Genomic DNA, 26,596 nt, shown 5'->3' on the forward strand with positions numbered 1-26,596 from the left:
AAATGCAAGATAATATAGTCAAAATTTATTATAATTTTCAATAAAATAATTGTATAGGTATGGTTGAAACTAAATACGTGACATAAGGGAGAGCAAATAAAAATTAGGGCATAAAATATTAAATATATACTAATATTGAAGAGCTAATTTTTGATTGTCAAACAAGGACATTGCGAGGTAGTTTCCCACTTCAATTTGTTGTGTGATTAGAATACTATTTTTGTCAATAAATCTCCCAAGTAGTTAATATGATTGGCTTAATTATTATTTTTATTATTTTTTCGAAACAATTATTATTATTATTATTATTATTATTATTATTATTATTATTATTATTATTATTATTATTATTATTATTAAATATATGTATACCCTTAGGTCATTTTACATGTTAATCTAAACAATTAATTTTTCCAAATATCTGTTTACCAAACGTTGATATAATTCGCTAGTCAAATCCGCTAATATAATCCGCTAACGCTAACCGTTAACTGCTGATTGTCAAAAAAGGACATTGCGAGATAGTTCTCACTTTAATTTGTTGTGTGATTTGAATACTCTCTTTGTCAACAAATCCTTCAAGTAGTTAATATGGTTGACTTTATTAATTATATATATTTTTTTAATTTTTTCATGGTATTAATAAAATACTTGTTAAATAAATATATAGCATTATTTTGTATTATAATTTTGATATTTAATTAAAAAATAGTGCACAATAAAGATAATAGACAATGTAGTGAATATAATCAATTGATGAATTTGAATGTAAAGAATTTTTACATTGGAGAAATATAAAGACAATATAACTAATAAAATTATTTCTCTTAATTAATTTATTGATAATGAATATTTTTTTTAATAAAGACATTGTAGAGATAATGCAGCGAATATAATCAATTGATGAATTTTAATGTAAAGAATTTGTATGGTAGAGAAAAATAAAGACAATATAACTAATGAAATTATTTCTCTTATTTAATTTATTGATAATGAATAATTTTCTACATTATTCTAAATTAAAGAAATGCATATGTATTATTTTTTGTTGTAGCTACTAAATTATTATTTATGCCAACTTTGATTGGGATGAGGTTCGAACCTAAGACCTTTCTTATTTGAATCAATGAGTAAGTTACCGGTGAACTAACAAAAATTAACGGAAAAGATAATATTTAACGGAAAAGTTAACGGATAATCATATTCATTAAGGATAAATTAGGAAATCTTAAGGAAAAATTAAAATCTGATCAATCTGAGCTATTCATTTGATTAAAAAATTTAACCGTCATTTTTTCTACCCATTATAGGCCTAACTCTTTTGGGCTCTTATTAGTGTATATATATATATATATATATATATATATATATATATATATATATATATATATATATATACTAGTTTTTTTACGCGCATTGCGCGATTGGGATAATGCCCAATATTTATAATTAAATACATATTTAAAAGTATATCAATGCAAGATTATATATGAGAAGTTCATACATAAGTATTGAATGTAGAATTGTTTATTTAAATATGTAACTCATAGTATATGAATACAATGTAATATAGGATATTCATTATAATTGTTACTAAACTTTTTTTAAATAATTACCAAGTATTTTTGTTGTAAAGGGTTATAATATATTTAATGAATGCACATATATACAATATCAATGAATGAATCCTATATTATTATTATTATTATTATTATTATTATTATTATTATTATTATTATTATTATTATTATTATTATTATTATTATTATTATTATTATTATTATTATTATTAGGTCATGTTACATGCTAATTTAAACAATTAATTTTTTTTAAATATATTTTTACCAACGGTTGATATAATTCGCTGGTCAAATCCGCTAACGGCTGATTGTCAAACAAGGACATTGCGAGGTAGTTTTCGATCCACTTCAATTTGTTGTGTGATTTGCATACTCTTTTGTCAACAAATCCCTCAAGTAGTTAATATGATTGGCTTAATTATATTTTTTAATTTGTTCATGGTATTAATAGAATACTTGGTAAATAAATATATAGCATTATTATGTATTATAACTTTGATATTTAATAAAAAGAAAACAATGCACAAAAAAAAAGATAATAGACAATGTATTGAATATAATCAATAGATAAATTTGAATGTAAATAATATTTTTTACATTGGAGAAAAAATAAAAACAATATAACTAATAAAATTATTCCTTTTAATTAATTTATTGATAATGAATAATTTTTTTTGAATAAAGACATTGTAGGGACAATGTAGTGAATATAATCAATTGATGAATTTGAATGTACAAAATTTTTATATTGGAGAAAAAAAAAATATAACTAATGATATTATTTCTCTTATTTAATTTATTGATAATGAATTTTTTTTTTTTGAATAAAGGCATTGTAGACACATAATTCTAAATTAAAGAAATGCATATGTATTATTTTTTGTTGTACCTACTAAATTAGTATTTTAATAATTTAATAAGAGTAAAATAAAGTAATAATTATGCCAACTTTCATTGGGATGGGGTTCGAACCTAAGATCTTTCTTATTGAAATCAATGAGTAAGTTAACGGTGAACTAACAGAAATTAACGGAAAAGATAATATTTAACGGAAAAGTTAACGGAAAATCATAAAATTAAGGATAAATTAGGAAATCTCAATGAAAAATTAAAATATGATCAATCTGAGCCATTCATTTGATTAAAAAATTTGACCGTCATTTTTTCTACCCATTATAGGCCTAACTCTCTTGGGCTCTTTATATATATATATATATATATATATATATATATATATATATATATATATATATATATATATATATATATATATATATATATAGTAGATATTCCTTTTCACCATATCGCCTTTACTTTTTTTTCTTCCCCCTCTATATATGAATGGATTAATTGTAATTATTATATAAAAAAAAAAATCCAAAGACCCATGTGTAATTTGTAATTATACTAATATTCTTGCCAGAAGATACAGGCCGGGGAATTAAGCATGCATGTTTTTAAGGATTTTTTTATTTAAATCTTAATACTTCAGCCAGGCAGTTTTGTTTTAATGTGAGTTTGAAATTTAGTAAATTTAACCGATAATTAATGGAGAATTATAAAACTAATAATGAAGAATATAATTTTTAATGGGAAAAGAAATAATATAATATTGTTGATTGAAATATGAATTTTAATATTGTTGTATTGTATTACGAATAGAAATTTTAATGTAGAATTGTAGTACGAATAGGAAAGTAAGAAACAATATATTCTATTAGGAATTATATTACACTATTTTATAATATTAGAATAGGAATTTTAATGCAGAATTGTACGAATAAGAAAGTAGGAAACAATATATTCTATTAGGAATTGTATTACACTATTTTACAATATTATGCCAATCTTAATAGTATAGGACTGTTTTAGGCGGGAGGTTAAAATGGATGATTTTGTTTTTATATATGGTATAGATTGTATATTAAAGCAAGAATCTTAAAATGTATTATGCTTACTAGAAAATGTAGTGATATTTTTATAAATAATTATCATTTTATTTTATAAAATTGTCTTTTACCCTTTCCCTTTTTACTAGGTCTGTCAAAGTGGGCCGAAACTTGCATGCAGACCCTAGACTGCCCCGAGGTGGGACAGATTATTAGAGCCTAAAATTTTTAGCTAATGAAAATGCGAGCTTCTCCCTTCGTCTCATTTTATGTGTCTAGTTCGGCTAACGAGGTTTGACTAAAATTATTTTTATTTCAATTTTTCATAATATTAAGTTTAGTATTAGTATACAAAATTTATATATTTAGAAATTACACTAAAATTACTATTAAACATAAAAAAAAAAATTAAAAATAAGCAAAATATATTTAAAAAAAATAAACAAAAAAAGAAATAGTTAATTTGACCAATAAATAATAGGTAGAACAGATAAAATGTGACAGAAGAAGTATATATATATATATATATATATATATATATATATATATATATATATATATATATATATATATATATATAATATAGAATATAATATAATAATTTAAAAGTTTATGAAGTTGGCCCGTGGGTGATTTGCAAACCCGCATAAGGCGGGTTAAGGTTCAAGAATTCTAGCCGACAGACTTCGCAGGCCGAGCTGTGGGCGGGCTGCCCGCATTCACAGTTTTGCACCCCTAGTTTCTACTAGCATGTGCAGTAGTTTTTCATGTAAAATTTTATTAATTTTTATATATTTAAAAATTTTATTAAATGTAATATCAAACCAAAAAAAAAAAGAACATTGAAAAAATTATAAGTACGGAGCATTAAATGAAAATAAGCAAAGAAAACAAGATAATTTAACTAATAATTAATAAACATGACGTGTAAAATGAGATGAAAGCACAAGTTTGAGACTTTTTTTTTTTCGTCTCGTTATTAACTAATTGTATTGTACCTCTGGAAATTAATAATTTGATTTTCTTTTGTGCATATAATATTTGGCATCCTCTTGTGAGTGTCAAACTAATTTAGATTCACCATGGGTTGAGCTCGCAAAGTCTAATTTTTACTCCAAGGAATGTCTGTCCTGTAAATTATCAATCATTATGTTGTACAACCGTGTGCACCATGCAATCGTTCTGGATATATAGTTCATTAATTCTGAATTTATAGTTCATTAATTCTGAATATATAGTTTATTCATTCTGAATACACAGATGCAGCGAACTGCCATAAGCCAAAACAGAGTACCAGTAACCGGTGTGGATATATAGTTCATTAATTTTGGATATATAGTTCATTAATTCTGGATATATAGTTCATTAGTTCTGGATATATAGTTCAAATTATGCACAGTATAATTCTGTTAACAGCAATCGATTTTATTTTTTTAAGTCGAACGTCAAAACGATGCCGTTTTTGCAACCGTGTGCACCATGCATGATGCACACAGTTGCACGGCATAATTTGCCATAAATTATAGTTATTATTGATTATTATTGTTATGTATTTATTAGTTAATTTGTTGTACCCAACAAAAAAGACTTAATTACTTTTTTTGTACTTAATAACTTTTTTTGTTTGTCAATACAAAATTAATTGGTATTTTAGCCCCTTTTTAAGTGGTAGTGTCTCTAATCCCACTTGTCAAATAATAAGTCAAACAAGTGGAACAATCCATTAACTAAAGCCTAAAGAGTTGGTCATTTCCAATGGTAGCCACACGTTATATTCTTGCTTATCATGATTTTGTGCGTAGGATGAAGAAATCAATTGATATTTGTTACATGCCACTTTAGTTCTTTAGCCAATAATAAGTACGTAGTGAGTTCGCCAAAGACTTTGTGGTTAATGTGTATAATTATGGCTCTCCTAAATGAGAGGTCAAGTTTGAATTTCAGTGGGAACAACGACTCTTTGTGGTTTAATAGACAAACTTAGTGAAGACGGGATGGAATCAGTAGTACTCAAAAAAAAAAAAAATAGTGATGACGCATCTTAAGTGTTATAATGACGCACTTTAAGTGTTAAAATGTTGCACCTTAAGTGTTAAAATGATGTTCCTTAAGCTTTGAAAATACGCACCTTAATTTGTACAATCCGAAAGGTCAGTTCTCGTAACCTTCCGGGTACCTTCCGAAAGGTACCATTCGGAGTAGTTACCTCTCAAACTACTCACGTTTCGAACTATTCAAGCCACTCTTCAGAGTACCGTTTTGAGTATTAATTCTCATGTTACGGAATTAATTGTGAGGTGTAGAACTGACACACCATAAGTGTTAAAATTACGCACCTTAATTGTTAAAATTATGCACCGTAAGTGTTAAAATAACGCATCTTAAGTGTAGGATTTATGCACTTTAAGTGTAGAACTAACGCACCTTAAGTGTTAAAATGACGCACCTTAAGTGTTAAAAAATGACGCATCTTAAGCATTAAAAATACTCAGGTTAAGTTTTGAAATTACGCACTTTTCTACAATACGCAAAATTACCATAATATCACTGTATTTTTTTAAAAAAAAATTATCTTCATTCTAGACTGTTGAATTTGACAAGATCAATGACTATTAATCCACATATTTGACATGGGAGAAGTTTCACACCTGATTCCTTGACCATGTTTGGTTAATGGCGGATCCGCCATTTTTTTGACAGATCCACCATGTTTGGCAGTTTGACATGGTCAAACCGCCAAAACTAGTGTTTGGTTAGGCAGCGGTTTGGAGCAGTGGTTTGCTCCAAACCGCTGCTTTTGCAAACGCTGCAAAGAGCAACGTTTGCAATGAGCATTTTGGGGAAAATAAAATTTTCCCCAAAACGCCCCTATTTATAAATAAATAAATAAATATATATATATATATATATATATATATATATATATATATATATATATATATATTAACTAAATAACTGAGGAGCCGAATTCTGGCTCCTCAATGTTGCCCATCCACCGAGATGGGCAACAAGTATGCGTGGAGTTGTGGAGCCTTGGGGCTCCTTAAATAGGAGCCTCAAGGCTCCATTCCCACTTTTCCCACCGATGTGGGACGGTGGGAAAAGTGAGAAATCAAGCGGGGAACAGCCCTCTTTTTTTTTTTTAATTATTTTTTTATTTAATTATTATTATTATTATTGAATGACATTTTATTATTATTATTATTATTATTATTATTATTATTATTATTATGTATGTCTTTGTAGGTCATTTTACATGTTAACCGCTAATCTAAACCGCTAATTTTACCAAACACTTTTTTACAAACCGCTCATTCAATCTGCTGGTCAAACTCACTAATACAATCCGCTATTTGATAACTGCTAACACAATCTGCTACCGCTAACCGCTAACCGCCGATAACCAAACAAGCCTCTTGTCTATAACATTATCTATAAATTCACAAAAAAATTTCCCGTCTATCGAAAATACACAAAGTTTTTTAATTCAACAAATTAAAAGCATATATAATTTTTATTATAATGAACATAATTTTATAAACTGGGTTGACACGACACAATAGTAGGAGACAACCCCAAACGGACTCTAGGAGGTGATAATGGTGTAGTCCATAAACTATACAAATGTCAAGGATAAGGTGTAGAGATACAGAAAGTATATCGGAGAGAGAGGAGGCGAATGCAATATGAATAAGACAAAACAAAGTTTTGAACTTTTGGACTAAGACTAACAATTATCTTCAAGTTACAAAGTTTGGCCTTTGGAAATGGACTGGGGCAAATTATGCTGTGAAACTCTGTTTACCTTGAAAGGTGGGCACGGTTCACGGTTCTAAAATGGTATTGTTTTCCACGAAAATGCCTCTGTGTCTATTTTTAAAATAATTACTTTCTTTCGTTGTTAATGATATTTGTCTTCAGATTCAACAGTTTCCTTTCCAAACTCTATGTTCATAATTATAGAAGTCTATGTTCATAATTATTGAACTCTATGTTCATAATATAGAACTTTGTGTTCATAATTTTTTAACTCCATATTCACAATTATTGAACTTTATATTCACAATTACAGAACTCTATTTTTATAATTATAGAACTCTATGTTCATAATTTTTGAACTCTAGAAGTCTATGTTCATAATTTTTGAACTTCATATTCACAATTATTGAACTCTATATTCACAATTACAGAACTCTGTGTTCATAATTATAGAACTCTATGTTCATAATTTTTGAACTCTATATTCATAATTATTGAACCCTATATTCACAATTACAGAACTCTATGTTCATAAGTATAGAACACTATGTTCATAATTTGAACTCTATATTCACAACTGCAAAACTCTATATTCACAGTTACGTAACAGTATATTCACAATTTTGATGTCGTTGAATTCTTTTGACAAATTAAAAAAAAAAAATCTGATTAGTGGAGGGGAAAACGGTGCTACTAACGGCACCGTTACTCCCGAATTGCAGAACGACATCGTATTGAGCATGTGTCCATCTTGCAAGGTGTATACGGGTTCATGGCATAACAGTCTAAATGTCTAATGGACTGGATGAGAATGAAAAAAAAAAAAAAAAGTGTCAAATAGGCTACTAAACGTTTACACATTGTGCAATTAAATTATCGAACAAAAAATGTGCAATTGGACCATTAAAAACTCAAAAATTGTACAAATAGAGTTTTTTACATGTTACTTCCAAGTTTCCCTTAAATATAATGTTATAATGTCAAATTATATATAACAATTATTTTAGTTATTATTTAAAAAAAAAAAACAATTTAAAAAAAAATCAGAAGAAAGGTGGCGTCGGATGAAGAGGGAGGCAGCTGCAGGTGAAGAGTGATTAAGAAAAGCAGGAGAAATGATGGGTTCGGATGATAGTGAGCCATTCTTGATGAAGATCGAGGTTTTCAGAATATCAGAAATGTGTTTTGTTTTTTCAAGTTGGAATATTATGGCCTGGGATTGAATCTGGCCCGGGCAAGTTTATATAGGAGTGGGACTGTGGGAGGTTGATAAGAGGAAGACGCCCTGGGTTTAGTTGGTAGGAAGAAATATGTGTTAGTTCATCAACTTCTCAACATCTATCACTAATAAGAAATAGTCCAGGTGTTGTTTGAGCCTTAAATATAATACCCCCCACCCCAAAAAAAATGTTACTTACATTATATATATATATATATATATATATATATATATATATATATATATATATATATAACTAACTTTAAGAAGATGAACTAACTCCTTATTTACTTGAATTTTATTACGTAATGGATTAAAATTAACTCAACATTTTTCAATTAGTTAGAGGTACAACAAGAATTTGAGAATAACAAGATTTGTCCTGAATAAAGGTAATTTTATTACAAACTTCTACTGTGCAGCAGCAACAAAGTAGTAAAAAAAAAAAAATTTTCTTTTAATTTTTAAAAATAATAATTAAAATAATTTGTATATATAATTTGACATTGACATCATATTTAAGAAAATTTTGGAAGTAACCTATAAAAAATGTTATTTGCACAATTTTTGAGTTTTTAATGGTCTAATTGCACACTTTTTTTTTTCATTGGTTAATTGTACAATGTGTAAAAGTTCAGTGGCCTATTTGACACTTTTTCCATATTATTATTTTTTTTAAGGAAAAATTGCACTTTTTGTCCCTAAGTTATAGAGTAATTGTAGAATTCGTTCTTAAGTGTTGATCATACTCAAAAAAGTGTTGATCATACTCACTTTTCGCCCCTAAGTTATCATTGACGTTGCACTTTTTGTCCCTTTACTAATAAACATTAGGGACGAAATTTACAATTTTAGTATAACGCAGGGACGAAAATTATTTTAACCATCCATGGTCATTCAATTATTAAATTTTAACCAGTCATTGTCTTTCAAGGAGGATCACAACTGGTTAAATTTTGAAAGTTGAAGGACCATGGGTAATTAATTTGGACCACAGATGATAATTTACAATTTGAAAGTCGAAAGACCACATGGGATTAATTTGATAGTTTAAAATTAAACGTGTCAAAATCACTATACTTGAAAAACTATGGGTAGTTAATTTAAACCACAGATGATAACAATTTGAAAATCAAAAGACTACATGAGATTAATTTGATAGTTTAAGATTAGACGTGTCAAATTACTATACTTGAAGGACCACATGTGACATTAACTTATTGGGCTTATTATTTGCAAATTATGCCGTGCAACCGTGTACACCATGTATGGTGCACACGGTTGCAAAACAGAGCCGTTTTGATTAAAAATTACGCGGCCAACTTAAAAAAGAAAATTTATTTTTGGTTGCCGTTAACGGCGTTATGCCGTGGATAATTTGAATTATATATCCAGAATTAATAAATTATATATCCAGAATTAGTGAACTATATATCCAGAATGAATTAACTATATATCCAGAATGAATGAACTATATATCCAGAATGAATTTACTATATATCCAGAATGAATGAACTATATATTCAGAATCAATAAGGTCAATTATGAATGTGTAATTATTAATTTATGAATGTACTGTTGTCAAATTATGAATATATAGTTATGTAATTCTGGATATATAATTATGAAGTTAAGAATATATCCTACTGTTTGAATACGAAAGGAAACCACCTAACGCCGTAACGACAATCCAAACGATTTTTTTTTTTTAATGGAACGACATCGTTTTGCATGATGCACACGGTTGCACAGCATAACGATTGCTTTTTGTTGAGCCCAACTGAGCCTCCACAAAAAACATTGATTTGCCAATTATAGCCGTCAACATTTTGGTCCAATGTTCACAACAATTGTTATGGCAATTTATATCGTGCACCACGGCGCACATAGCAATGTGCGTCTAAGTACAAAACGTGCAAACATTTGTTATGGCAATTTATATCGTGCACCACGGCGCACATAGCAATGTGCGTCTAAGTACAAAACGTGCGTGTTTTAATTGCTGACATCATTTCGTTCGTCCAAACGACCCAAACTCCATTATGTGTATTCAGTTAAAAGTTTTTGTGTACTGTGTTATGAGTTTTTGTGTATTCAGTTAAGAGTTTCTGTGTATTCAGTTAAAAGTTTATGTGTATTCAGTTAAAAGTTTATGTGTATTCAGTTAAGAGTTTCTGTGTATTCAGTTAAGAGATTCTGTGTATTCAGTTAAGATTTTTTGTATATTTAGTTAAGAGTTTTTGTGTATTCAGTTAAGAGTTTCTGTGTATTATGTATCATGTTAGATTATGTGTATTCAGTTATGAGTTTCTGTATATTCTGTTATGATTTTACGTGTATTCGAAACAGAGGATTTTTTTTTTTTTTGGACAATGCACTAAAACGGCGTCGTTTTGGGTAGGGTGGGACGTACAATGCATTGTGCGCCCTGGTGCACGATATAACGACTAAATTGTTATTGAGTGGACCGTGGTTAACACAACGATCTAAAAACGATGTCGTTTCACATAAATCGTTTTTCACGCGATCTACTGCAACATGCATTTTTATAACTCATAATTACATTATTTTAAAGCATAATGTAAATTATTCTAAAACATAATGCACATTATTCTAATTCATAAAGTACATTATCTTACTTTAGAAGTTCCATTATTGTAACAAATAATGTACCCCCATGGAGTATAAACTTCCGTCACGTGTACCAATAAATTCAAGAACGAAAAGTGCAACATCAATTATAATTTAGGGATGAAAAGTTAGCATGACCAACACTCATTGACGAATTCTACAATTACCTTTGGGATGAATTGTTTTTTCTTGTTTTTTTTTTTTTTTTTGTTCAATTAAAATCACTCTCTTTAATACAACTCTATTGCATCACATTTTTTTAAATTCAACCTTTTATGTTTAATAGTATTTTTATATTTATTTTTAGTTTCCTTTCAAAAAAAATATTTATTTTTAGTTTAAATATATAAAGTTTATCCATTAAAACTAAACAAAATATTACAAAATAATTGAATTGTAAATAATTTAATTTAGATCTTATTAACTAATCTGACACAAAAATAAAATAAGTGATGTGATGATATTCATATTCCTGGTTAGAATCAAGTGCCTACCACTAGGCCAAAAGCTATAGTTAACAAGGAATGAGCAATTTTATTTTCTTATATCGTCATATTTTTGATAAGCAAAATTTTGGACTTGACCCTTCATGCCTCTGCCTAACAATCTTCCTAACCACTCGGTGCTGACTTGCCCCTTCACACGCCTCCGCAATTTACTCTATCTAAATATGTTAGTGTCACATATATTTCTTCAATCCTAACTAAACACACAAGACAATCTTACATTTCCATAATATATTACATTACCTCTAAAAAGGCAATCCTATTACCCAAAAAATGTATATTTACTCATCACTATATGATGAAAATATGGAATAATACAACGTGTCTCTCTATATTTACTACTCATTGTGCTTAAGTTTATTTTTTTTTGGGAAAAGCAAATTTGTGTTATAGAAATTGAGTGTTGGATGATAAGGAAGTGAGGAAACGAGATCTTCAGGCGTGTAATCGCTTTTCTATAAGGTTTAAATCTCCCACATATAAAGCAACAAGGTTCATCAATGATATCACACAAGTCACTGTGAATTGATTCAAGTAAAATTGAATTCCTTTTTATACTAGGAAAAAGCCTAGTTATTTTATTTAACATGCATGCACTGCATTGTTCCATGTTCATATCAAAGGATGAAATTAATCCATCTTTAGCCATCTCACATACACGTTTATAGTTTACATGACATAAACGAAAATGCCATAAAGAAGATGAACAGATTGTATACATAGAACCAACAATATCATTAATATTCAACTTGAACATATTGTCATACAGGAAACCTTGGCCTACAAAGATACCGGCCGGCCTTGGATAAAATAAATCTATCTGCTTCAAAAACAAGTTTAAAACCACACTTGTTTAATACAATGCCAGAAACTAAATTTTTTCTAACATCTGGGGCATGATACACATCTGTGAGCATCAACTTCTTTCCTGAAGTAAGCAACAACTCAACTTGTCCAATGCCTTTGACTTTCACCATGGAATCATTTCCGATGTATAGGTTTGGACCATCATTCAGACTTTTATAAATCTTATAAAGATTTATATCCTTGCATATATACATGGCTGGTTGCCCCAGTGTCAAGCCACCACGAGTCATCAGTCTGCATGACACAAATTTCAGATATCATAGCAATGAAATTTTCAGTACTATCATAAACAAGATTAATTATTTTACCTTGTTTCCATTGGGCACTTCTCTGGCCATGATCACCGGAATTTTTACCTTCCATTTGTGCCTTTCTTTTCTTCCAAACGTCACAGTCCTTTTTAAAGTGTGGACCGTTGCACACCCAGCATGAAACAGATGCTTTTCCGTTTCCTTTTTCCTTTCTTCTTAAACTTTATGAAGAATTTGTGGTCTTTCCTGGCTTTCCTTTCCCTTTACGGGTCCCACTTGATTTTCCTTCATCAACATAGTTGATGAGAGAACCTAAAGCCCCGGTGACCTTTGCACCGCCTGCATTCTTACTTTCCTGCAGTCTGATTCCCTCCTCAACCCGAAGGTCGACCCCCAGTTGTTCTATGGTAAGAGCTTCCTTTTTATGCTTTAAGGTACATTGTACCTTTTTCCAGGAAGGGGGCAACTTATCAATGATACTGGCAGTGGCAATGGAATCATACATATTCATATCGGGTTGCCTCATTTGCCCAAGTATCCTGACAATCTCATGAAATTGTTCCATGACCGGACGATTGTCTACCATTTTATAATCATTGAATTCACTTACCAGGAATTTCTTACTGGAGGCATCCTCAGTTATGTACTTTGCCTCAAGTACATCTCAGTGGTCCTTTGAGGATTCTTCATATTGATAAATATCAAAGAGGGTGTCAGACATACCGTTTAGAATATGGCCGCGGCAAGCAAGGTCATCATTCTCCCATTTGAGTCTTCGGCGAGTTGCCTCGAGAGTCTCATCTTCCCGTTCCTCCGGCTTTGGAGTACTTAGTACGTATGCCACGTTCAGAGCCGCAAGGAGGAACTTCATCTTCTTCTGCCACCTACGGAAGCTCACGCCTTTAAACTGCTCCAACTTAGGGAAGTTGGTTGCAAAGTCCAGAAGTCTAGAACTCATCTTCCTCATAAACAAATATTTAAAGCTTATAGATTGTTAGAGAAATTGAGTGTTTGATGATACGGAAGTGAGAAAACGAGATCTTCAGGCGTGTAATCACTTTCCTATAAGCTTTAAATCTCCCACATATAAAGCAACACGGTTCAAGATTTAATCTTATGGGATACAAGAAGATGATGAAATTCTTAAGTTGCTTTGTTTAAGAATTTCCTATAGAAAAGTAGTACTGTGAAATATCTGAGATTAATGCAAATTTATTGCATGTATTTTTCAGACATTTCTCCAAATATATATAGATACAAAATAACAGTTTGGAGAAGTTAATGGAAGTTACTGGAGTTCAAAAACTCAACTCCCATGAAATATATCTTATATGGTATATCAGACATGGGAAAAGAATAATTAAGTGAACCATGCACAGTATGTATATTTCGTAAGACATGAACCTTCATAGGTTCATGCACTGCTAAGTGATAAATATATGTATACATATTATATTCATTATTGCAATTCAACATGCAAATAATAAACAAATAAGTAATACACATATATATTTACACGAAAACAGCAACAACAAAAAAAAGCCAACGAGTTTTCACAGCTGAATTAACATTTGTTAATTTCAAGGCTGAATTAACATTCGTTAAATTAAGCATGGGGCAAGGCCGAATCCTTCAAAATATACAAAACACAACGAATCTTTAAACAACGAATTGTTACAAACGAAACTACTGATTCATTAATAACTTTCGACCGAAACCGCCGATTCGTTATTTAATGATTTGTGCACCAATTCGTCAAGTCTCGATTCGATACTACCGAATTGATTAAAGCATTGATTCGTTAAAATTAACGATTTGTTAACACCAACGAATCATTAAACTTTGGTTCCAAATCATTTTTCCCAACTTACTTTCTACCAAACTAAAATAATATTTATAGCCCCACAACTCCAAATATTATTTAAGCTTTAATGGTAGTCCATCTGAAACATTAATCTCTATTACTATATAAATTTCCGATAATTTGGCCGGTTTCCATTTTTTAACGAAAGAAAGCAAACCAATCTGAAATAGGCTACAATACCACCACACACAACCTTATTCAACATATAAAGTGGTCTTCTACCAGAAAAGACCATTTTTTTCAAATATTCCAGCCTCCGTAAGTTCCATCAACAACCAAAAACTACTGTCTCTAGCCAAATCAAAATGTGTATAAAGAAGGCAACAAATTGCATTAAAACATTCTCTTCTTGATCATCGAGGCTTCACAAATTATTCTGTGGATCCAAGTCCAAATGTTTACAATTTATATACTACAACATAGAATATTAATATATATGTAATTGATTACATTATTTTGTATTCACAAGTTACTTTCAAATACTGCATGCAGTCACACATTAAGATTTAATGACCTTGTATTGTATTCACGGTATTATGTGTTTTGACCAGGTTCCATGTTGCTTATAACAACTCTCGAGGCTTCTGTTTAGTACCTGTAGTTCGGAGGCTTGTAAGGACCCTCAACTGGAACACTAATGTAAGCAGCTTGGTCAGGGCTAAGTTTAGTGAGCTTGGCACCCAGCTTCCCAATATGAAGGGCAGCAACCTTCTCATCCAGGTGCTTTGGCAACACGTAAACCTTCTTCTCATCGTACTTCCCACTGCTCTTCTCCTTCCACAGCTCCAGCTGGGCAATCACTTGGTTGGTGAAGGAGCAAGACATCACGAAACTAGGATGTCTGGAGCCACAACCCAAGTTCATAAGACGCCCCTCGCCCAAAACAATGATGCCATTCTTGGTATCCGGGAACACAAATCTGTCGGTCTGAGGTTTGATGGTGGTTCTCTTTACACCAGGGTATGTCTCAAGCCCGTGCATGTCAATTTCATTGTCGAAGTGCCCAATGTTGCAAACAATGGCGTTGTTCTTCATCTTCTTCATGTGGCTAACCATGATGACGTCCTTGTTGCCGGTGGTGGTGATAAAGATATCAGCTTCGGAGACAACATCGTCGAGGGTTAGAACCTGGAGACCCTCCATAAGTGCCTGGAGAGCAGAGATTGGGTCAATCTCAGTCACGATCACACGAGCACCGGCCTTCTTCAAAGCTGAGGCACAGCCCTTGCCGACATCTCCGTAGCCGCAGATAACTGCGACTTTGCCGGCGATCATCACATCAGTGGCTCTCAACAAACCGTCTGGGACAGAGTGGCGGCATCCGTACAAGTTGTCGAACTTTCTCTTGGTTACAGAGTCGTTGACGTTGATGGCGGGGAAAAGAAGGGTTCCATTTGCCTGCATCTGATGAAGTCTCTTGACACCGCTAGTGGTCTCCTCGGAAACGCCGACGAGTCTCTCTTTCATTCTCGTGTATTTCTTGGGATCGGCCTTGAGGCTGTTCTTGATGAGGGTGAGGACTATCTGGAACTCTGAATTGTCGGTGGAGTTTGGGTCCGGTTCGGTGCCGTTCTTGGCGTACTCCTCCTCGGCCTTGACGCCCTCGTGGATCAAGAGGGTGGCGTCGCCGCCGTCGTCGACGATGAGATCCGGGCCGCCGCCGGGGCCCCAGTCGAGGGCCCTCTCCGTGCACCACCAGTACTCCTGGAGGGTCTCCCCTTTCCAGGCGAAGACGGCGGCGCTGTCGCGGGCGATGGCGGCGGCGGCGTGGTCCTGGGTTGATAAGATGTTGCAGGAGCACCATCTGACTTCGGCGCCGAGGGCGGTGAGGGTCTCGATCAGGACGGCGGTATCGATGGTGATATGCAAACTGCCGGTGATCCTGGCGCCCTTGAAGGGCTGGGAAGGTCCGAATTCGGCCCGGCAAGCCATGAGCCCAGGCATTTCAACCTCGGCGATCTCAACTTCGAGCCGGCCGAAATTGGCCTGGGACATGTCCTTCACCTTGTACTCGCGGCCGGAGGTGGTTTTCTCGACGATCAAAGCCATGGGTAGAGAGTGTGCAGAGAAGGGATAGCATAGGGGAATGATATAAATGGAAAATACTATGGTTCTTTAAAATAGTTAGCAATCATTTAATTTTGACTTATTTTTCACCATTATTAATTATTTAATTTGATTAAAAGATCAATATAAGTGTTTGGTTAATTAATTTTTTGTAACTCTAAAATACTAAAATTTAAAAAGATGTTCAAAACAACTTTTTCAATTAATTTTTTAGAAAATAATTTATATCAAATAGCTATCCGCTAACCACTAATTTACTAAAAACTTTCTACAATAACCTAATGTTATCAACTAGTTATACCATCTAATTAACCCAATTAATAGCTAATAGCCATTTATCCAATCCCCCAATCGTTATATCGTGCACCAGGGAGGACAATGATTATGCGCCATGGCCCAAAACGACGACGTTTCTATTAGGGGTGGAAATAGGTCGAGCCGAGCCAAGCTTTGGAAAATTAGGCCTGGGCCTAATTTTACGAAAATCTAAAGCCTAGGCCTGGGCCTGAGCCTGTACGTAGTCTTTTTGTTAGGCTCAAGCCTGAACCTGTAATTAACCTGGCCTGGCCTGAAGCCTTTTTAAAAGCCTGTTTAATATTTAGGTCATTAAAAATGCTTCAATGTATGTCCTGCCTTGAGCCAATTAAAGCCAATTAAAGCCTACATGTCCTACCTTGAGCCAAGAAATGTACCTAATACAAAACTAATACATAATTACATAAGTATATCACCACAATGCAAACATAGTAGCATTAAAATATAAAATAAAATAAGTCACGACTTCAGGCTCGTTAACTTGTTTACAAATAAATTCAATTGTATTATTGTTTGTTATCCTATATAATATTATAAATAATTAACAATCAACTCACATAATTAAGTTGCGACATTTCATTAAATATTAATATAGTAAGAACATTTAATAAAAAAATTACACAATAAAATCACTTAGAGCAGGATTAATAGCAATGTTTATAGTTGAATCATAATTTAGAATGAGATTTTGGAGGTGAAGGATTAGGGTTTGGTAATTATATATACTTGGGGTTATATTGTAAATATAAAAATATTAGGTATAAAATAGAATATATATATATATATATATATATATATATATATATATATATATATATATTGAAGGCCGAGCCTGGTATATATAGGCCTGGCCTGTTTAGTTTAATAGGCTTTGAAATTGGCTCAAGCCGGGCCTTTTTACTAAACGAGCTAGGCCTAACTAGGCTTTAAATAGGCCAAGATATAGGCCCCTACAAGGGGCCTGACCTATTCCCACCCCTAGTTTCTATAAGTTGGTGGGGAGTTGACGCGACGGACACCGTTCCGTCTGTCCAATTCCATTACAGTTTTTTTTTTTTTAAACACTTGTGTTTATGTGTATTATGTTAAGAGTTTTTGTGTATTACGGAGTATGTTTTATGTTAGATTATATGTATTATATTAGGAGTTTATGTGTATTCTACTATACAATTCTGTATATACGAAATATGAAATTTTTTTAGAAGTTAATGACAGAAACAAGAAACAGATACAAAACGACGTCGTTTTGGACCAAGGCGCACAATGCATTGTGCGTCCGCCCTGGTGCACGATATAATTTGCCCCATTTACCAAACAGGGCCTATATGTAATTTCATCCTATACTCTTAACTATTAATTATTGATGTAGATACTTTTACAGGAGCCCACATAAAGAAAATAACATATCCGCACTCCCACATGATAAAGTAAATTTGAGGGGTAAGATTTGGAGTACATGTAATAGAAATCGATATAAATAGATTTAAAGAGTTAAATGAACGATCATAATTGATTGAGATATGAAATCGGTGATGAGATATGGTGGATTTTAGATCTGATGGCTCCTACACGGAGATATAGTAAAATTGAGTCTCTTTTAAAGTTGTCAATGCACCCAATACACCTTGGGTATATTTGGTAAATGACGAATCCGTTAAAATTTTGACGAATCTGTTATTTTAATATTTTGACCTTTATAATTAAAGTTATACGTATATAATTAAGTTTGTCCAGTTTTTATATAATAATGATTCATAATTTATTAATATACAAATAGTAGAATCAAGAGTCATAAAAATATTTATGAATTAGAACTCATGACAAAGAGTTCTGTAAAAGTTGAACCCATAACTAAAGGTTATTATTCGTTTCACCCATTATCACTACTTGTGCAAAGCCAATTTTTGTATTGGATGAATGGACACTAGAGGACAATATATATGGTGTAATTTATTATTGAAAATGTTAATAATGACGCGTTTGAATTTTGTTAGAATTGTCTTTAAAATGTTGAATCTCCAACCTCAACGGTTCTCACACCACAGAGGATAGACATTTTTTTATTGTGTACAAGAAACCTCCCACACTTTGAGAGATTGTTTCCACAGTATTATTGGTGAGACTTAATCCTGAGTCATTATCCTGAATTTTGTTAGAATGATTGATCTAAAAGGACTTGGAGAGATGCCTCACATGCGCATCTAGTACAATCATGCACGCAAATTCTTTAATAAAAAAAAAATATTTCATGTACTTCTAAAATTATACTTCCAATTTGTATTCCCACTTATGTTTAAATTTGATTGAAAGAAAAAGAAAAAGATGGATAAATATCATGACCCCCTACTAAATTAAGCAATCAAGGCATGTCATGTCAGAGGGATTACAAAATAGGGGTAGGATTTGGGAGTTGTTTAATTGGCCAAAACCCTTTTTATTGCATATGTCAAAATTTTTGTAGGTCAATTGTCAATGAGACAATGGCGTGAACCAACTTGGTTTACGTGAGTGGCCGTATACTCTCGTTCTTAAGAGAGGTGAGAAATTTGAATTGGAATTAATCTCAGTATGACATGAATTTAAATTTGTTTTTTATAATTAATTAGGACATACTCAAGACATCTCGTGATCTAACAAAAAAATATGGGACAATGGCGTGTGAATAACAACTTACGATAAGTTTGAAAGGATGAGATTGGGGCATTATGGTTCACATCGAATTCTTATCTTCTTGGTTGACTTTTTTTTGTTTTTTAAATGATGAAAGAAATTTGCGTTGCATTAATGTTGTGTTGGCAGTACAGTTTTAGCGAACGACAATGTTGTCATAGGAGACACGTGGGGAATTTTCATTGGCAGTGAGACTGTGGGAGAACGATATTTCAGAAGAAATTGGCACTTGCTTAGCTAGTGAAGTGAAAGGGCATGGACTTTGTCCATCTCTATTTGTCATTATTAATTAGTTACTGTATATTATAACGATGGAAGAGGAGATCTGAGCAATATAACATTATTACAAGAGTTAATTACCAAAATAGTCCTTTAATTATAGTGAAATTATCAATTTGATCTTTGACTATTTTTCTTGACCAATTAAGTTTCTTAACTTTTAAAATTTTAACCAATTTGGTCCTCCGTTTATTTTGCAGTTATATATCCGTTAACTCAAGACCAAATTGGTAATTTTGCTATAGTCAAGAAACCATTTCAGTAATTAATTTTTGGAGACAATGATATGGTGCATGTGATGATTGAAATGGTCCTTTGACTATAACAAAATTACCAATTTGCTCCTTAGTTAACAGATTTCTAACGGCAAAATAAACGCAGGACCAAATTGATTAAAAATTTTAAAGTTGAGGAACTTAATTGGTCAAGAAAAATAATAAAGAACCAAATTGATAATTTCGCTATAGACAAGGGACTATTTCGGTAATTAACTCTTATTACAATAATTCATATTCCCTTTGAGTTGCACAAATCAAAATTTTTGTAGGCCACTTGTCAGTGACATGTGTGACAGAAAGTGGTGCAATAGGACTCCACATTGCATTCTTAGGCTATTTTATCCCTATAAATCTCTCTGACTTCTACATCATCAAATTTATAAATTTTTCGTCATTTGTTCTACATCCGTACAAATCTCTCCCACTTAAAAAAATGACTTTCACTTTCATATTATATAATAAATATAATAATAAAAGAAATTTTAAAAAAAAAGTATGGTGGCGGGCTGGCGGCAGCTTTTGCTGCCATTTTGGCAAAAAAAAAAAAAAGCTACTTAACAAATTTGCTAACCACATAGACAACCCACCAAAATAAACAATGGCATCATGCTTTTTTGGATTACCACATCATCTTGCCAATGATATCTTTGCTGGGATAATACAAACTTTATCTTCTTGGTTGAAATTCATTTGGAATGATGAAAGAAAGTAACATTCTAAAAAATGTACACTAAATATTCGCTTATGTCGAACATGTGACCTCCCATTTTGGTGAACCATGGAGGCGTCATTGAGCTACAAGTTACTTGTCTAATTTGCTTTGTTTTGTTGTTGTTATTATTATTATGGATAAGAGTCAAATAAATGCTTGAACTATTCATGAAAGTGAAATTAAGTCTTGGAACTAGAAAAAACTCACATTTTGAACACCTGAATTAAATAAAAAAAAAAGTGCAATTAACCTTATTTGACAAGTTATTGCGGGTAACCTCCAAGTTAAAGCTGATTAGAATGCTACATCAATGTGTTTTGATGTTAGTTGTTGAGTTGCTTGGGAGTAGTTTACGTTGCTTTGAAGCCTTGCCCTTTACTCTTGTGGTTGAAACTTTTGGCTGTCATTCCTTGCTTACTCTTGTCACACGTTGTGCAATCGTAAGCCTTTTGTTAAACTCGTTGTGCCCAAGCTTCGAGGACGAAGCTTTCTGTTAGGGGGAGAGAATGTGACACCCCGTAAATCTAACCCTTAATTGAGATTAATTGAGGAATTAATCCTAATTTTCCTCTGATAATTTCCTTCTAAAAATCCTGAAATTTAATAGTCGAGGGACTAGAATTTGACTAGTTCCCTTAGTCAACCATGTGTACCTTTTGCCTTATGTTTTGTACCTCAATCTTTTGTCTTCCTAGCTTTGGTAAGGGTAAAGATGACCTTTCACACATGTTTTGATGCTCAAGTTTTCCCTAGCAAGACACTTCACTCATTTTCCTTATTAGCCAAATCATAAACACTCCACCTTCTCTCTAAATAAATCTTGGCTTGCCCTTCAAGCTAAAAGAAGAACCATCTATCCTTGCAAAGATTCATCCAAAGATTCCACCTTTCTACCTCCCTAGCATAGGAAAGGGTAAGATCTAAAGTTATTTAGTGTTTTTTAGTTAGCTTTAAGGTGTCTTTATCTTATTTTAGTGTTTTCTTTGTGGTTTGGTTGTGTAAGAAGTCTTTGGTGAGAAAGAGCTTCAAAGAGAGGCCTAGGAGTGTAAGAAGAAAGAGGTTTTTGGTCTTCAAAGGTAACCCATGCTATACAAAACCTATTTTCTATTGCTATTAATGATTGTTGGCTTCTATTTGATGATTCTTGGTGTATTTGTGAGATTGGATGCATGATCTTGTGATAATGCATGCTTAGAGCTTGTATTTAGGGTTCTTGAATGCCATTCTTTGAGCTATTCTTGAGTTCAAGTCATATCTTTGTTGTGTGTGAGGTTTTGGGTGTTTTGGACTTGAACTTGACCTTGGAGATGAATTTTCCCGAAGGGAAAATTTGGTGTACAGGGATGTACCCCGCGGGCGGAACGGCGGGCAGTGGCCTACCCGCCGCCCCACCCGTGAGGAACACATCCTTATGGGGTTGTACCCCGCGGGGAACACTTGTGGTGTTTGCGGGGAGTTGTTTCCCCGTGGTTCTTTCCTTTTGGTATTTGATGTTTTGACCTCCTGTTGTTGGATTATTGAGCTTTTGAGTCTTCTTGATGTTTTGTATGTCTAGAACGATGTTTTATGAATCCATGTTAGGATTTGGTGTCTTGAATTGTGCTAATGGTCCAACCTTGTGATTCGTTGGACTAATATGAGTCTTGAAGGTTCGTTGGAACCATTTTGGTTTACCCGTTTGATGTGCATGCTAGTTTTGATGTCGTTATGCTAGTATGTATGGTTTGTTCCTTCTTGTTGAGGATTGGCAACTCGTGTTGCCAATCATATTGGTATTGGATTGTAGTCCATTGTTGTTGAGTATTGCTTCATGTCTTTATTGAAATCTCTTGGTTGATTCTTATGGTGTGATATTGTACAAATCGTTGTACCCTTTGTTGATACTTGATTGGGTTATTGATGAGTCTTAATCTTCTTGACGATGACTATATGTGAATATGAATGAGATTGGTGGTTTTGTTACTTGAGCTTTGCTCACGAGATCGGTGGTATGTTACTATGAATTTAATGGTACCCTCGTGTACTGAGAGATCGGTGGTATAATGATTGGTGGTGCGATTGGTGGGGGACGACGGTCCTAGGAGGGAAAAGGTTGGACTCGGTGTACAGGGTGGCACTCGGAGGTACAGGTTGGAATTGTGATAAGGTCGGGGGTAGCCATAAGGGTGGTACTAAGGTAAAAGGTTGGACTCGGAACTTGGAACTTGAATGTGAACTTGTCATTATGTGATTGTTGTATTTCCTGCTTATGAGCATGTCTATGATGAACTCTACCTTGTGAATGGTAGGTTGCATCTAGAGTTGTGGTGGTCACTTGTTGATTGTGGTCTCTATTGCTTTGTTGAAGTTGTTGGTCTTGATCTTTATTGAGAGCGTGATATGTCTATTGTTGTCTCATCTCTTGGTTTTCAAATGCTATATATTGTACTCCTCAGTTTCAAACGGTTTTGACTATATATATATATATATATATATATATATATATATATATATATATATATATATATATATATATATATATATATATATATATATATATATATATATATATATAGTTACTTAACGCGTATTGATAGGTTACCAGCTTTATTCGCTGACCGGGTATTATCCCTTGTCTACAAGTTTTGATTAGATTGATGAGCGCGCTAAATGTGGATCATAGTTAGTGTAGCTCTCGTTTTGCCTTAGTATTCTGTTTTGTTGACCTGTGAGCCTTAGATTGTTGAACATGGTTTAGTTGTAGCCTGTGCATCTATTTTTGACATAGATGTGGCATAGCACTACCCAAATTGATGTTTAGCTTTTGCTTTGTTTAATGACTAATGTTAGACTGTTTTCTCTAATTAAGTTTTAAAAATGTTGGTAATTTCGGGGGTGTTACATTAAATATATTAAAACCATTTGCAACAAAATACTTGGTTACTATTTAAAAAAAGTTTAGTAACAATTATAATGAATCTCTTATATTACATTGTATTCATATAGTATGAATTACATATTTAAATAAACAAAGTAGACATTAAATTACTTATGTTGAACTTCTCATATATAATCTTGCATTGATATACTTTCAAATATTTATTTAATTATAAACATTAGGTAGGAAAAATTATTGTCAAATTATTAAATCAAATGAATAGTTCAGATTGTTCAGATTTTAATTTTTCCTTGATATTTCATAATTTATCCTTAATTATATGATTATCCGATCCGTTAACTTTTCCATTAAGTACTGTTAATTCACCGTTAGGATAATTCTAATATTAAAGTATAATATAGAATTATAACTACAACATTAATCTAATTCTAATATTAAAGTCTTAATAGAACTCTAACCACAAATCCTACCGCCGAAATCTCCTCAAACAATATTAGTATATATTTAATATTTTATGCTTTAATTTTTATTTGTTTTCCCTTATGTCCCGTATTTGGTTTCAACCTTGACTATATTTTATTGACAATTATAATCAATCTTGACTATATTATCTTGCATTTGTAAACTTAGAATTACCAATTTAAATACGTAAATTCAACATTCAATTATCTATGCATGAACAATTCCAATATAATCTTGTCTTGATATACTTTAAAATACTTATTTAAGAAAAACATTGAGCATTATCCCAATCGTGCAATGCGCGTAAAAAACTAGTACTTAGTATAAAAGTATAATTGCACAGATATTAGTATAATTGACTAATAATTATTATGGTATAATTAAGCTAAACATGGATCATTGGATTTATTTTTATAATAATTAAAATTAAATTATTTATCATTTTTTCTTATTTATTTTAGTAATAATATAATTACATAAATCATATCACATATCAATTTTTTAAGATAATTGCAAACAAACGAGTCATATATTATCCAATTAATTGAGTGATACTCTTATAACTAAATAAATGTACATTCTTAAATATTAGAATTGTTTATAATTTCATCTTTAATTTTTTTTTATCTAAATATATAATAAAAAATTTATCCGTGCATCATATCGCATGGATAAGTGAGCAATTATTTGCTTGAATTCAAGCAAGGATAACATAAAAAAATATAATCGATCCGACTCATTTCATCAATTGCAAAATATAATATTTGTTATTATAATTTCTATAATTGTATATCGATTCAAATATTCTTAAATATTATAACAAATCAATTTCGTGCAACGCAAGGGTGCAAAATACTAGAATTTTAAGAATATTTGAATCGATATACAATTATATAAATTATAACAATAAATATTATATTGTGCAATATGTTTAATACATAGTATTACAAATACAACAATATTAAAATTCTTATTCCTATTTTTCCGTCACTACTCAATATTGAATCAATGATATTTAGTTTACTTCAATCTATTTATTTGACTTTGTTATTTACTTTTCATTATTTATAAATAAACTAATTTGTTTTTTTTTTTCCTTTTAAGAGTTGATGTTATCGGATTCAGATAAAAAAACAGTTTGCTTTGGTGGAGTTGGAGAAGTTGCTATCTTTGTGGGGGAAGAGCCTGGAGGACTTTTCAGAAATGCCAATTCCAGACGAAACTAACATAGGTTTGAGTGAAAATATGTTGAAAGCTGAAGAGTTAGTGTATGACAAGGAATCGTTGAAGACAAAGCATGAAACATTGGTAACACAATTGACTGACGAGCAAAAGAATGTTTACGATTCTGTTATGAATGATATTGATTCTAATGGAGGTGGATTGTTCTTTGTGTATGGTTACCAAAGAATAGGCAAGATGTTCGTGTGGAGAGCATTATCGTCAAAGATAAGGAGGCACGGTGATATTGTTTTGAATGTTGCTTTCGGTCAGTGGAGTAACATCTTTGCTCTTGCCGGGAGGCAGGACGACGCATTCCAGATTTGCTATACTACTCTCCTTGAATGAAGACTCCATCCCACGTGCAATATAGCGCAAAGCAGTGACCTTGTTGAGCTTATAATAAGGAGCAAATTGATAATATGGGTTGAAGCACTGATGACGCACAAACACTATTTGAGGCTTTGGACAAAACCATGAGAGATCTATTGAGGTTCGCCATACCGAGTAGTGCTGAAAAGACTTTTGGTGGAAAGACAATAGTTTTAGGCGCGATTTTAAACAGATTCTACCTGTTATTCTGAAAGCAACAAGACTAGTAGTTATCGGAGCAAATATTAATTCTTCATACCTGTGGACAAATTGCAAGGTATTAAGGCTCACCAAGAACTTAGGACTACGGACCTTAGCTTCAGAGGAAGATAGACAGACAGTTGATTGGTTTTCAAAATGGATTGTAGACATCGGAGATGGGATTGCAAGGGTTGTAAACAGCGGTTCATTTGAGATCGATATTCCGACACAGTTTTTGTTGAAGTGTAGACACAATACCATAGCAACTATAGTGGAAAACACATTCCTAAGCTCGAGATATTGCATGTTTAATGAGTCACAGCTAGAAGGCGGAACGATCCTTTCGCCGACTTTAGATGTCATTGATCAAATTAATCAGTACATGTGCGACATGAATACTGCAGAAGGACGAATATATTTAAGTTGTGACTCTTTGTGTAAGGTAGAATTAGACAATGAAAATCTATTAGAAGTACACACTCCTAAATTCTTAAATAGTTTGAGATTGTCGGGTCTTCATAATCATTCATTGACATTAAAGGTCGGTGCACATGATATGTTATTGCGGAACATAG

The 26,596-nt window shown here is 32.2% G+C and overlaps 1 protein-coding gene and 1 long non-coding RNA gene across 2 annotated transcripts; both read right to left on the reverse strand.

The window, feature by feature from the left end:
• Window positions 1-6,752: 6,752 nt before the first annotated feature.
• LOC109185744 lies at window positions 6,753-25,912 on the reverse strand. The gene is made up of 3 exons (XR_002055035.1): window positions 25,900-25,912; window positions 17,412-17,413; window positions 6,753-6,884 (listed from the first exon to the last, which is right to left on the reverse strand). It is a non-coding gene; the product is annotated as an uncharacterized LOC109185744 (long non-coding RNA).
• On the reverse strand, window positions 14,792-16,647 carry LOC109185743 (adenosylhomocysteinase-like). The gene is made up of 2 exons (XM_019335698.1): window positions 15,153-16,647; window positions 14,792-14,934 (listed from the first exon to the last, which is right to left on the reverse strand). Exon 1 carries the CDS (start codon window positions 16,613-16,615, stop codon window positions 15,155-15,157), a length of 1,461 nt encoding a protein of 486 aa, XP_019191243.1. The 5' UTR covers window positions 16,616-16,647; the 3' UTR covers window positions 14,792-14,934; window positions 15,153-15,154.
• Window positions 25,913-26,596: the final 684 nt, after the last annotated feature.

The sequence above is a fragment of the Ipomoea nil genome, unplaced genomic scaffold (genome assembly GCF_001879475.1).
Source record: "Ipomoea nil cultivar Tokyo-kokei standard unplaced genomic scaffold, Asagao_1.1 scaffold1361, whole genome shotgun sequence".
NCBI classification, from domain to species: domain Eukaryota; kingdom Viridiplantae; phylum Streptophyta; class Magnoliopsida; order Solanales; family Convolvulaceae; genus Ipomoea; species Ipomoea nil.

What these genes read in the sequence shown, in the direction of transcription:
- LOC109185743 (XM_019335698.1), bottom strand. Translation starts at nt 16,615, where the DNA reads ATGGCTTTGATCGTCGAGAAAACCACCTCCGGCCGCGAGTACAAGGTG.